The sequence below is a fragment of the Pecten maximus genome, chromosome 16, assembly GCF_902652985.1.
Source record: "Pecten maximus chromosome 16, xPecMax1.1, whole genome shotgun sequence".
Lineage (NCBI taxonomy): Eukaryota > Metazoa > Mollusca > Bivalvia > Pectinida > Pectinidae > Pecten > Pecten maximus.
In genome coordinates this window covers 21,572,257-21,586,210 of record NC_047030.1, presented here as the reverse complement: position 1 = coordinate 21,586,210, position 13,954 = coordinate 21,572,257, and the positions used below count along the sequence as shown (strand labels likewise).

The 13,954-nt window shown below is 36.1% G+C and overlaps 1 protein-coding gene across 1 annotated transcript; it reads left to right on the top strand.

Moving 5' to 3' along the window:
• The first annotated feature begins 117 nt into the window (after positions 1 to 117).
• Positions 118 to 12,579, top strand: LOC117344939 (protein Spindly-like). The gene is made up of 12 exons (XM_033907824.1): positions 118 to 229; positions 1,143 to 1,283; positions 1,839 to 2,012; positions 3,668 to 3,856; positions 4,721 to 4,870; positions 6,786 to 6,884; positions 8,038 to 8,148; positions 8,668 to 8,808; positions 9,343 to 9,379; positions 9,655 to 9,739; positions 10,551 to 10,735; positions 11,995 to 12,579. Exons 2-12 carry the CDS (start codon positions 1,146 to 1,148, stop codon positions 12,330 to 12,332), a joined length of 1,647 nt encoding a protein of 548 aa, XP_033763715.1. The 5' UTR covers positions 118 to 229; positions 1,143 to 1,145; the 3' UTR covers positions 12,333 to 12,579.
• The last annotated feature ends 1,375 nt before the right edge of the window (positions 12,580 to 13,954 follow it).

Sequence of the window (13,954 nt, the reverse complement as noted above, 5' to 3'; positions counted from 1 at the left end):
TTGTTATCAGTTTTAAACTTATATTTTACAGTATAAAATAAACTTGACTCTTAAATGTCGGTGACCTGTTGGTGTCCTTTATTACAATTACTTTCACACTTCCGGATTAATATGTAACAAGGATTTTGATTGGCTCTAGACGTCCCAAGGCGGCAGTTTTGAGTTGTTGACATTGCACTGGCGACCGATTCAAAGATCGTATATTGTAGTGCGAGGACAAATTATTAAGGTGATATGATATAGAATATGTATCGCTGCAAACGCTAGGGGACCATTGTTTGTAGTTCAATTCCAAAGTACTTTTCATCTGACCTGTCAGTGCGGTATCTTTTTCACAACAGTTTTAACTCCCCCCCCCCCCCCCCCCCCCCCCCGGGTTTTTCATCAGAAAAAGGAAACTGGGAAAGCATGCACTTGTAATTATGATGTGTTGTTATTTACGTGTTTAAATTCAATCTAACATATAATCTGCATTGATAGTGTAAATAATATAAACAACGATGATACAGAACTGACGTTTCTGACCGGGACATTTCGGTTTTCTGCATTTCGGTCACAATCATGTTTGTAAAACAAGTGTATGTAACAAAACCCTACAATCATAAAATCATATAGCATTGGAAACTTGTGTATGATGCAGAGCCAGGCACCTGGAATAACCGGCGGAGTATTGCTCAGAAATCTGAATGGACAAAATTCTTAAGCACACCCCGTCAATATGAAATTGTATTATAAAATCATGCTACATTGTATCATTCACCAATATTCTTTGTAAAATTGAGGAGACACCAGCAGAGGAAAATGTAAATTCCTATGGTCATAATAAAATCAGTGCATGACACACAGCCACTCCAATCATTACACTATCAACTCCAATTAACATACTGTATTTGGAAATCCAGCCAGGTCTTATGAAACACAAAAATATTTATTATTGCATTGTATTGGAAGTTGTTGATAACATTACTGAAACTTCAATTTTCACAAGATTTTCTTTATGGGAATTGGTCCTTTTAACGGACCCAGATTTTATGGTAGGGAAATCCCTGATGTATACAACACAGAATTATCACCTAGTTTTAGTAAATAAACATTAATTCAGCTTTAATACGCTTCTCATTTTTACCATTTGTTTTTTCCAGAGGATGGACCAAGAGGAAATTGCTGAACTAGAGGCCAAGCTACACAAAGCAGCAGAGATAGGAAAATCATTGCTGGAAGAAAATTCTTCATTAAAAGATGAAACAGCAAAACTAATCAAAGAACACTGTAAAAAAGCAGAGGTAAAAAAAACCATTGAAAATCATAACAAATTAAATTCATAATTCGTCTTCAGTAGATACGTAAAAAAAAAAAAGCAAATTACTGGTGTAGTAGGAAATTGTAAAGCTCAGGGTAAGGTGAACCATGGTTCCCTTCACCATGCATCATAATACCAGGACTCACTGGTAACAATCTACAGGTAATGTCTGTTCTTATTATTGACAGTTAAAATGACAAAATCTTCATTATCTAATACCTAATAGATGCGGTGGCCGAGTGGTTAAGCGTACCAAAACTTTATCACTAGCCCTCCACCTCTGGGTTACGAGTTCGAAACCTACGTGGGGCAGTTGCCTGGTAATTACCATAGGTCGGTGGTTTTTCTCCGGGTACTCCGGCTTTCCTCCACCTCCAAAACCAGACACATCCTTAAATGACCCTGGCTGTTAATAGGACGTTAAACAAAATACACCAATACACCAAAACCTAATAGATGTATAAAAACAAAGATATTTTCTTCTTATAAAATTGTATATATCATAATGTTAGGACACAATCTGCTGCCTTTTTTACAGGAATGGGAACAAGAAAAATACTCTCTGACACTTAAAGTAGAGAGTAAAGTGGAGACTGAGAAATGGTATAATGGAGAGATTGCTCAAATGAAGCGTGACATTGCCTGGAACAATGAAGATATGTCAACAAAGCTGGAAATGGAAAAAAACAAGTTGCAACAGCAAGTTCGTCTGGTGAGTATATTTGGAAGAGCAAGGCTGTAAGTCGAGGAATTGTAAAAGAATACACTATTAATGAGAGATTTAGCACTGGAGTTACAGATAATCCCCTTCTCCTACAAAACTCACTCATTTTCTTATGTCAGATAATCAGCCTTTTTTAAAACCACGTCAACACATTTTGCCGTTAGTTCCGACTTTCTAGCATTCAACACTTTCCAAATTCTGTTGTAGTTTTGTGTTTTTACTGTCCAGAAAGATTGTATTGTTTCCATTTGACTCAGTGCATAGTTCTCGTTAATCCAACACACAATTGGTACAGAGATCAATGATGATAATCCCTGCCATCTTTATGCCTGGCTTCCATAACAAAATGTCTGAGCCATTTGTTGACATCATTTTTTATGTCCCCACCATGAAATGGATGGACATATAATGGTACCCATGTCCGTCTCATCCTGTCCCGATGTAATGTAACTAGCTAGTCTCTGGAACTGCTGTGATTTCAGGGTGTCAAGTGGCAGTGGGGGCATTTATGTCTTACAGACATTTTCTAGTTTGTCATTTGGACAACATCTAGAATGTTCCTGTCACTCAAACTTTGATGATATTGTTCCCAATCATCAAAAGACATTGTACTCCAGTTGGTGTTTTTCTGTGCTTCAGTTTCAGTTTACTTCTTTATATCTGCCAGTTCAGTCTCCTCTCATACTGGCCTGAATCTTCACTGCATGCAGCAGAGATAACTCTGGCTCTTAAAACCTATGGGAGATTTTATGAGATTAGCAAAATTCCTATGAGATTTGTCTGTATAAAGAGGTACAATTTTGAATTTTTATTGAGATTTTTTTTAAAAACATGATTATTGGGTAAAAATCCCCAAATCTCTGCCCAAAGTGATCCCTGATGCAGTATGAATTTTCTCCTCTGTCTCATCCGAATCACCTAACAAAATTGCCTCCAAATTCTTTGAATCAAAATTACCACAATCTATGTCATCTAAGACATTATCAGAGCCATAATCATATACTACAATTGTTTGTGAACAGTGAACTATTATCAGTGATATCCAGTGACTGAGATAAAACAAAATTATTTCCGCCCCAAGATGATCTTTGAAAATGAAAGTTACCTGGTACATTGTGTAATAAATACCTTGTTCGTTTTATCATTCAGCCAATAAAAACGCACGCTTACGGCAATTATCTCATAATTGTTCAACGAGGTTAAAGGTCATTGTGGCATATTGCAAATATTTCCTTCTCGTTTGCTTCCAGCTAGCCTAGAATGCATGCATTTTCAGTAAAATTATTATTTTCAATGTCAATCATTTCAGAGGGGCAGTTCCGATATAGGTTTCAATTGGTTTGAATAAAATACACCATAGAAATTTCAAAACGCCTATCTCGGGCTCCGCCCATGGTAGATGTTTCCAAATCTGTATGGTGTATTTGATGCAAACCAGTTGAAACTTAAATGATAACTAATGCCAGTACAGGTGAATCGGATCCTATATGAAGTTCAAATACAAGGCATGTACATGCTTTCAACTTTTCAGAAAAAAACTCTGCAAATAGTTACTGTAGTAGAAATGTACCATCCCAAATTTGTTGTAATATTATTCTACATGTCTGTTAAAGTTCTAATCTAAAACAATTTTTCTGTCATAGGTTAATAAGCTACAGTCCGAGTTGGACCAATCACGCAGTGTGGAAAGCCAGCTGAGGGAGCAGATTAGCCAGCTAGAAGCCTTGATGGAGAAGAAGTTGAACCAGACTGCAGATATCACATCTTGTAGTTTTGATTCCGAGGAAATGGCTGACTTACAGATACAGATTGTCAATTTGCATGAGGAAAATGTAACTTGATATGAAGATACTTTATATGTTTGATAGCAGATCAGCTACAGCAGACATGCCGAATAATTGTTCACAGATTTCATTTCTTTCTTTACTAACATTATAAGTCCCTAATAGTTTCCTTTACATCCATCTTGTACCTATGTATGTAATGCCAAAGTTTATCAGCATCTATAGCAGCTTCATTCCTTGAGGGATTTTGATCAAACTTCACACAATGATAAAGGACCATAATTTTAGGACAAGTTGGGGGTTCAGGGATTTAAGGTCAAGGTCACTTACTATTTTTAGTGGTGTGGTAGGGGGACATATAAAGCAATACCCAGTATGCATGTTTTATTTGACATTTGAAAGGGATAAGAATATGTAAATATCTTCTTATTTCAAAAATTCTTGAAACATTTCATGTCATATTCACAGAAAATCATGTTTGATTTAATAGCAGTTTGGAATTTGGAGAGGACTTATATAGGCTTGCCTGTTGTCCAATCCATCTGTTTTACAACAATAAAATTTGTTGAAATGAAAAAAATAAATAGCAGTTGGGAAAAATAGACTAGACATTGATTAAATATGATGCACTGAAACAAAGCAAAGCTAAATAAGATGATGGATTATATTATAAATTGTCAAGATGATACTCTGTGGGCATGGCATTGAGGATATCAATTAAATCTTTCTGGAGTTAATCTAGACTGAAGTAATCAATTCATTAACTGGATCACCTCTGCATTTGTTATCAAAATTCCTGACTCTTTTAAACATCATGTTACTCATGCATCAGCATATGTGAGTCTGACTGTCTACACCTAGCTGTTTCCATCTCACATTATCATCTAAAAATATTTTTATTTTACATTCAAGAATAATCTAGAGAAAAAATACATAGAGAGATGTACAGAGTTACAAAACCAGCGCAGTGAACAGGAACTGCTGAGTCAACACCTCGCTAGGAAGGATGAGGAAATGGAGGAAATCAAGTGTCAGGCTACGTCATACGCCTTATCTCTGGAGGTATGTATCACATTCTACGTCATACGCCTTATCTCTGGAGGTATGTATCACATTCTACGTCATACGTCTTATCTCTGGATGTATGTATCACATTCTACGTCATACGCCTTATCTCTGGAGGTATGTATCACATTCTACGTCATACGTCTTATCTCTGGATGTATGTATCACATTCTACGTCATACGCCCTATCTCTGGAGGTATGTATCACATTCTACGTCATACGCCTTATCTCTGGATGTATGTATCACATTCTACGTCATACGTCTTATCTCTTGAGGTATGTATCACATTCTCAGTGTATGAAAGTATATATGAAAATTCATACGCCTTATCTCTGGAGGTATGTGTCACATTCTACGTCATATGCCTTATCTCTGGAGGAATGTATCACATTCTACGTCATACGCCCTATCTCTGGAGGTATGTATCACATTCTACGTCATACACCTTATCTCTGGAGGAATGTATCACATTCTACGTCATACGCCCTATCTCTGGATGTATGTATCACATTCTACATCATACGCCTTATCTCTGGAGGAATGTATCACATTCTACGTCATACTCCTTATCTCTGGAGGTATGTATCACATTCTATGTCATACTCCTTATCTCTGGATGTATGTATCACATTCTACGTCATACTCCTTATCTCTGGAGGTATGTATCACATTCTACATCATACGCCTTATCTCTTAAGGTATGTATCACATTCTTTATCGCGCCTCGTCGTACGTCCTATCTTGGGTGGTATGTATTACATTCTACATTGGGCCACGTCATACTCCTATCTCTGGAGGTATGTATCACATTGTATATTCAAACTTTTAAAATGTAGGTATCCAACTCTATTTTGCATTCATTGTATTCTTAATTTCCAGATGTAAGTTCCCTGTTCTATCTGATCTTCCTTTGAATGTACCATATTTGGCCCTATAGTACTCAAGGTATCCATCTATCTCTCTATCCATCATTCCATCTTTCCTTCCTGAAGATTATCTCAAAATCCAGAAAGTCGAAATTTCTCAAATTTTAATATGTTGATTGTGTGCAAATGTGCATAAGGGGGGTTTAGAAAGTTCAGGTCAGGGTCACTGTTGCTGAATAGAACAACGAATAAACTTGTACTGTAACAGAAGGCTGGCTGATATAAAAATGCGCCCATAATCCTAAATACAAAATGATTACATTTTCCTTTTCTTGGTGTTTATAGGAGAGATTCACAGTCATACACACAATAGGGTCTTGCTGACCAGTCAGTATGTTTATAGGAGAGATTGTTTATAGGAGAGATTCACAGTCAGACACAATAGGGCCTTGCTGACCAGTCAGTATGTTTATAGGAGAGATTCACAGTCAGACACAATAGGGCCTTGCTGACCAGTCAGTATGTTTATATGAGAGATTCACAGTCATACACACAATAGGGCCTTGCTGACCAGTCAGTATGTTTATAGGAGAGATTCACAGTCAGACACAATAGGGCCTTGCTGACCAGTCAGTATGTTTATAGGAGAGATTCACAGTCAGACACAATAGGGCCTTGCTGACCAGTCAGTATGTTTATATGAGAGATTCACAGTCATACACACAATAGGGTCTTGCTGACCAGTCAGTATGCTAATAGGGGAGATTCGCAGTCAGACACACAATAGGGCCTTGCTGACCAGTCAGTATGTTTATAGGAGAGATTCACTGTCAGACACACAATAGGGTCTTGCTGACCAGTCAGTATGCTTATCTGTGGATGTAGCATATATCAACTTTTTACCTGTGATGAATAGCATTAACACTTTGAGTGATTTCAGTATCTTGTTTGAGAGCAAGGTATGCAGCCAAATTAATTTGACTGTCAAATACATGTATACGTACTCACTGTTTCAGAACTTAAATAAGTGTATTTACTTTTCAGCGAGCCCGGACTGAGATCACTGAACTAAGGGAGGAGATCGATGCACTGAGAGAGTCTGATGCCAGTCACGGATTTAAGGGCAATTCTCTCTTTTCAGAGGTAAGAGGTCATTAAGAGAATTAAGTTAGAGTTAATAAAGAGTAACATTCTGGAGGTCAGAGGTCATTTGAGAGTAGATATTGATATTTAGAGGTACTGCCTGATTGTAGTGATCTATTGTTTAACCCGATACCACTGTATTACAGGTGAGTTGATGTTATCTAGTGTTACAGGAAGTGATGGTACATTGGTTACAGTTCCATCATTGATTATCGGTTATAATCGGAAAGACTTGGATTACATAATACTGATACTAATTGTTGTAAAATCCTGGAAAATGTATTTGTGTATATTTTTTTTTTTTTTTTTTTTTTTTTGTAAATCTAACTCAAAAATGCCTAAAACTTGCATATGAACGAAATTTGTCAATTATTGACATTTTCATTATGCATTACTGTAACAGTACTGCATAGGCTGTGAATTCTATGGTTATGAATAATTACAATCTATTATCGGATCAGTAATCAATTATATCCAATCATTATCCCATCACTGGTTACAGGTGAATAAGACCTGTTTTTTTGTGCCTACACTGCAGATTTCTGACCATTTTAAAGGAAGGACTATTAAAGTCAGGATTCCTTGTCCATAAAACCTTAGTTAAAAATATTTCGAAAATATCAAAAATTTTCCTATCTACATACTTTCCCCATATTTTGTCTGGCATGTCAATGGAAATATGTTTATTGTTTTTTTTAGGCCTAAATTGTCCCTATGTGTGAACAGTTAACTGGTGAATATACCTGACACACAATCATTTAACATGAATATTCCTCATAAAGATAAGATTTTTAGTGTTGTATTATATCTTACCTGATTTAAAGTCAACAAAATCTACACAGTGACATAGCTTTGTTTACTGGGAATACATTATGTGAATTGATCAATCTAATTAGATTTAATACATATGGTAATCTACAAAGACTAAAAGCCTCTATATTCATATACTACCTGGTAAATACATCATGTAATAAGTACGCAATAATTCTAATCAAACATGATATATTTGTCTAATACATGTAAATATAAATTAATGCTTGTAATAACTTGAAAAGGACTTAAAAAGGCCTGGCCTGATGTCCAATCCATTTGACATATTGAAAGTCAATAAGATTTTTTTGAAATAATATATCTTTATTGAACTCAATTGTAGGTTGAGGACCGTCGTGTTGATGCAGAGAAGAAACTTATCTCTCTCAAACACCGATGTGAAGCACAGGAATTGATTACCAAAAAGCAGACAGCAGAAAACCAGAATCTACGGGTACTAGCTTTAAGGCAGATGTGCATGTTATATAATTGTAGAGTTGTGTGAAAAGGCAACATTTAGCAATCTTTGTCAGCGGCAGTCATCAGTTGCTTGGTGTCCAGAAAGGCTGCCACTAACCAAAAGGTTTCACTGTCATATTATCGAGTGGCACTGTGGTAACACAATTGCCTTTCAAATAGGCTGTTTGGGTTTGATTTCCCGATTGGATGAGAAAAAGTATGGGATCACCTGCTCAAACACACAGATTTTCTCTGGGTACTGTATTAAGAACTGCAATCTAGGCATGAAAAACAAAAGTCAAATTGACACTTTATTAAATCAATATATCTGCTTTTAGCCTTCCACACAAAAAGTTGTTTTTTCATAGTCTCAATAATTTTGATCGTACAGAGGACACATCCATGGCTAAAAATTGTAGTATACTTGCTGCTTTTAAACTGAAGTTTTTTTTTGTTCACACTCTGCAGTAATGCTTAAAATGACTCTATTCTGCATTTTATAAAATTTTCCCAGAGCCAGATGATGATTCTCCTTCACTCAAGTCGAGGGGAAGCAGATGGCGACCGGATCAAACAGCTCGAGTCACAGCTCTCACAGGCTCGCGCAAAAATCACTCGTCTCAACGAAGAAAAGTACACACTGGAGAGCAAAGTGGTATGGTCAATTTGAAATAAAGCATCAAATTTATTGATAGATATTTTAGGGGGGAAACATTATATTAAGTAGCAAAGACAAACCTGTCTACAAGTATCTGTCTTTTACACTTGGTAAAGGAATTGTCTGTATCTATCTGTGAAAAATTGGTTGACATTGATTTATAGGGCATATTTGATGACACGTTTTGATGAAATCTTGTATAGATGTAAAAACAGAAATATCCTGGAAATGTTCACTGTTTACATTTCAGTCATCTGACTTCCAGTCTTCTGAACTCTGACCCAGTCATTTGACTCCTGACCCCCAGTCATCTGACCCCTAGGTCATTATCAGATAGAATAAATAAAGAACTTTGAAATCACATGACTAAATATCAAGGATCACAGAACTGAAACTTTGTTTTTTGTAAATTGATGGATATTTTGATATTCTAACATTCTAACACTACGTAATCTTTAGTCACTAGCTTCTGTGTTCATTATATCTGTCAGACAACAAGTTCTTTTTTTAATACGACAATTTTTGTTATAGAAAAACCAGACCGAAAACTTCTTTGATCAATTTGCGGGTAAGTAAATATAACTCCATTTAACTCTGGTGAACATCTATACCCAATAACTCACAGTACGACTTCTGTACATGATTAAACCCTCTTAATGATAACAAGCATGATCTTACTGTGGTTTGTTTTTATGACCATGGATGGTTGGCTTGGTAATCCCTCTCGAATCTCTTGTTCATGCGAGAGCAGGTGATAATATCCAGGTAGTCGGCATTCTTCCGACATACCTATTTGTATGGAATAGTGTTGTAATTCTAAGATGTTGTATCCTTGCATTTTAGGCATGGAAACAAAAGAAACTGGTGACCAGACAGGTGGTGACAAAGCCTTCACAAATTATCTCATCGCCATGGTAAAATCAAAGGAGTAAGTCATCCACATAAAAGAGTTTGTGTTACCATTCTAAAATTTAATGATGATGATGTTGATGTTGCAGGTTTAAAGTCTCGATTTAGGTTACAACCTCTACTCACGACTCTAGGTTAGAACATTAGTTCGGGCTGACTGTTAGATGTTGTCAGTTGGTGCTCCCCTCCTCCTTTCTCAACACCGGCTATGGCAGAGTTTGACAAAAATTTAATGAACCATGTTGTGTAATATAAGTATTAGGGATATTCCAAAATAAATGGGAGGGTGGAAGGCACTTGTATTAAAACTGGATGGATGGCGGAGGTAAATCCCTGTCTTCTAGATTTCATTATACTAAAGATGTTTTATTATTTGATGATAGTAGGGTCTCTAAAATAATACCTCCTACCCCTTCCACATGGGTAATTTTGGTACATCCCTTAAAATGCATCCCACCCCTACCATATGGCTAATTTTGGTACAGCCCTGAAATACCCCCTACCCCTTCCACATGGATGATTTTGGTACAGCTCTAAAAATGCCTCGCACCCCTTCCACGTGGATAATTTTGGTACAGCCTTAAAATGCCTCCCACCCCTTCCACACGGATAATTTTGGTACAGCCTTAAAAATCCCTCCCACTCCTTTCACATGGATAATTATGAAATGGCCCTAAAAAGTGATGTCTGATAGCATAGCAATTCAACACTTAATGTGATATGTTAGGGTTGTTTATGTGAAGTGTTTATGTTGAATATATAGTTTGTCATCATAGTAGGTTTTATAATTCTACCTACTTCATGATTCATTGTCTTCATTTCTTTTGTAGTCAAGAAAATGAAAACTTGCAGAGTGAGCTGCGCGATGCAGACTTACAACTCCTCGACACGAAGAATGAGAAATCAAAGTTGGAAAGAAAGTTATATAATGCTGAAAGTGAAAGAGAAAAAATTCACAATAAATGTCTCCGGATGCAGCTGAAATATGACAACCTTCTACAAAAGTATGATCCAGGTAAGTCCCTAGTCCCAATCTTCAGAAGAGTAATAAGTAACTTGTACATTAGTCCAGGTAAGTCCCGAGTCCCAATCTTCAGAAGAGGAATAAGTAACAAGTTCATTAGTCCAGGTAAGTCCTGGGCTCCAGTCTCCATCTGAAGTCAGAGATGATCTCATTACAGCATAGGTGTCAAGCTTACTCGTTGGTTCATAATTATCATGTTATATTTTCTCCTTTTTTTTCCCGTCGCCTGAGACTAAGTCTCAAGTGACCTATTGCAATCGCTGAATTTGTCTGTCATCCTCCATTCATAAACAGTTTACATTTTCAACTTCTCAGAAAATCCTGAACCAATTACAATGTTTTGCAGAAACCTTCCATGCCCCGGGCCTTAAGACATCTTAATACTCTAGTACTAATGTAACATTCATACTCACTCGTAGTATAGAGGTATACGGCAATTTGGAACAGTTTTAAAAATAACAACACCTTGTAAGGATCATTTCAGGCAAGTTTGAGCAGGATCCCACAGGTAAAACTTTTGGAAATTTGAAATGTGAAAAGTTTATGAATGGCACACGATGACAACAAGGGATGAAAACTGATGGCTGTAGGTGTAGTGGACATAAAAATCTTCTTTTCAAGACCAAGATGTGGTGGAAACAAATACTCTTCTTATATGGAAGGGTCTTCAGATGCTTTACCAAAATTCCAATATATATACCAATATATCACTTTTCTCCCTGAGGATGGGGTAAAATTAATGTAATTTATATAGGAAAATTACATTTGAGCATCATTTGTTGAATTTCCATTGGAAATGATTTAAACTTGGTTTAATGGTATGTACACAATATTACTCCTTACTAACCTCTAGAGGGCAAAAAGGCTGATTGGGGGCCGGTCAAAAAAGGATCAAATTGGCTGAAATAGCAGGATTCAGGTTAACATAACTACCCAGTACTGGTGAACATCATCAAAATGATTTTATGTGGGGGAGGGAGATTTAGGGTTATCCATGTCTGGTCCTTTCTGTCACAAGGTCAATGTCACTTTAACAATTCATAGAAAATCAACAAATAATGACACTTTCATCATGTTAGTGCAGACATCCATGACATTTCTGGTTTCAATTTAGAATTTGATCCCGTCTCTTTTTCGTAGTTTGAATATTTCATTGTCTCATTTACCTAGGTAGAGTATGTCCATGTTCTATCCCTCATTTCTAACCTGGCAATTGGATGATGAATTATCATGTGATGTCTTTATTTCAGAATCTGCGAAAAACAAAGGTGCTCAAAAGAAAAGATATATCGTCGAGAAATTACAAGTTGATGTACTTCCTGAGCAGACTATTAATATGAGTCGTACCGGGGCCCCTACACGCCAAGTGCCTGAACAGACCACGAAAAGTAAAGAAGACCAATTACGTCCAACGACAGATGAAAATAAACCACCTCCAAACCATAACCAGTCAGACAAATCATTGAAGAATGATATTCCAAAGAAATGTGAGACATCCAAAGTGAGATCTGTGTCTATAGCTGACAGTGTGATGGTAGTAGATTGTGACGGAGGGAAAACGGACAGACAAACTCTCGTCAAACTGTGACCGTGAAAGTAAGACAAAATTAATGAAGGAATCTGCTTCTTCAAAACCAAAAGGACAGAGGATGACCAAAGTGATAAAGCCGTGCGAGGAAACGGACAATACGGAGGCGTGTAAAACGCAGTGACAGATTCCTTCTAATTTATACTAGCCCAGTGGTATTTTATCTTTTAAAGTCAGACTAATACTGTGATTAGCTAACAAATATCTATTTCCAAGTAATTCAATTAATAAAATAACTCGAAAATGATCTTGTGATGAAATGTGTTTCATTGTGAAATAAAATAATAAATGAATACTTTAAATATAGATAATATTATCAAGATACTGGCATATCCATGTACTGACCTAAATGAGTTAAACTAGGTACTGCTCTATTTATGAAAGTGTACATATGTAAAATTAGGTATGATTGTGTTGGGTTAGAGGGATCGTTTTGAGTTCTAGATATTGCTGTTTTTGTTTCAAGTTTCAATTTGGCACAATTATACGAAGAATGATCAGCTTGAAATCCTTCATATTTATATCCAATGAATGAGAATATTACACTGTAATCAGCTTGTCTGTCTGTGCGAGAAGTTTTTGATTAGGATACAGTTAAGCATTGCTAATGCATGTCAATGTTATAGCATCACAACTTTCGGCACTGGTGTTGGACCTTTGGTATGGTATATTGAATTGATTATTTACATGTATGGTGAAGAGGAAAGAATCGAACAGAACAATTGGTTTATCTGCAGTTCTTGTTTCCGAGACACCTATCCCTTATTTTAATAGTTCAGTATTTTAATTTTGTCCAGAGATGTCCTCTCTGATATTGGCAGATCTTTCTGAAGACTTTCATTATGTTTGGTTGTGTTTTGTTACATCATAAGTTCTTTACATTTTGTGTATGTTCATCATAATTTTAACAATGTATGATAGTATTCAGTCTGTTATCTACATAGATATGCAGTTTTATGATAAAGTGTTGCTCCAGCCTTCTGGACTTTTCCTTTTAAGATAGCTGGGCTATTAAAATATATATTATGCTAAAGCTGAGCTGACTGCCTAACTTATTCGCATATCATACTGTCTTCCGATTGGTCAATGATTTCCACATATTTTCACAAACACTTGTTCATTATTATGAATGGATGATTTTAATTTGAAGTATGACACTGTTTAGTGCTGAATATGTTGAATTATACCATGAAGTCAAGAGGTGTTGAACCTGTGCTTGATTAATAAATTTTATTTCTTTTACACATGATATTTTGGGAAAACGGTAACCCCAGTTTATATGCATCTTTTAACAGTTTTTATATGTCGAGTAACCCAAGTCTTTACTATCATTTGTCAAACTGTAAAATTGTCTAACTACATACACAGCTGACTTGTTAATACTTGTGTATTAATTTCTGTTGTACTGTACAGTAAATATGTAATACAAAAGATATTATCTTTATCTTATTTCTACCAATAGCTTTTCTCCATTAATTATTAGAACACTCCTTTGGGCTATTCCAGTAAAACATCTATCCACCCCCAGGACTCCAGGTTTCGTTAAGGGATACTACCCATAGCATTTATTTGATCAATTACATAGAAGTAATAGGAAGGAAACCCAAACATGGATAGAAGTG

Coding starts and splice junctions, on each gene's coding strand:
- LOC117344939 (XM_033907824.1), top strand. CDS start 1,146: ATGGACCAAGAGGAAATTGCTGAACTAGAGGCCAAGCTACACAAAGCA. Junction 1,284..1,838: donor AACACTGTAAAAAAGCAGAG/GTAAAAAAAACC, acceptor CCTTTTTTACAG/GAATGGGAACAAGAAAAATA. Junction 8,809..9,342: donor ACACACTGGAGAGCAAAGTG/GTATGGTCAATT, acceptor TTTTTGTTATAG/AAAAACCAGACCGAAAACTT.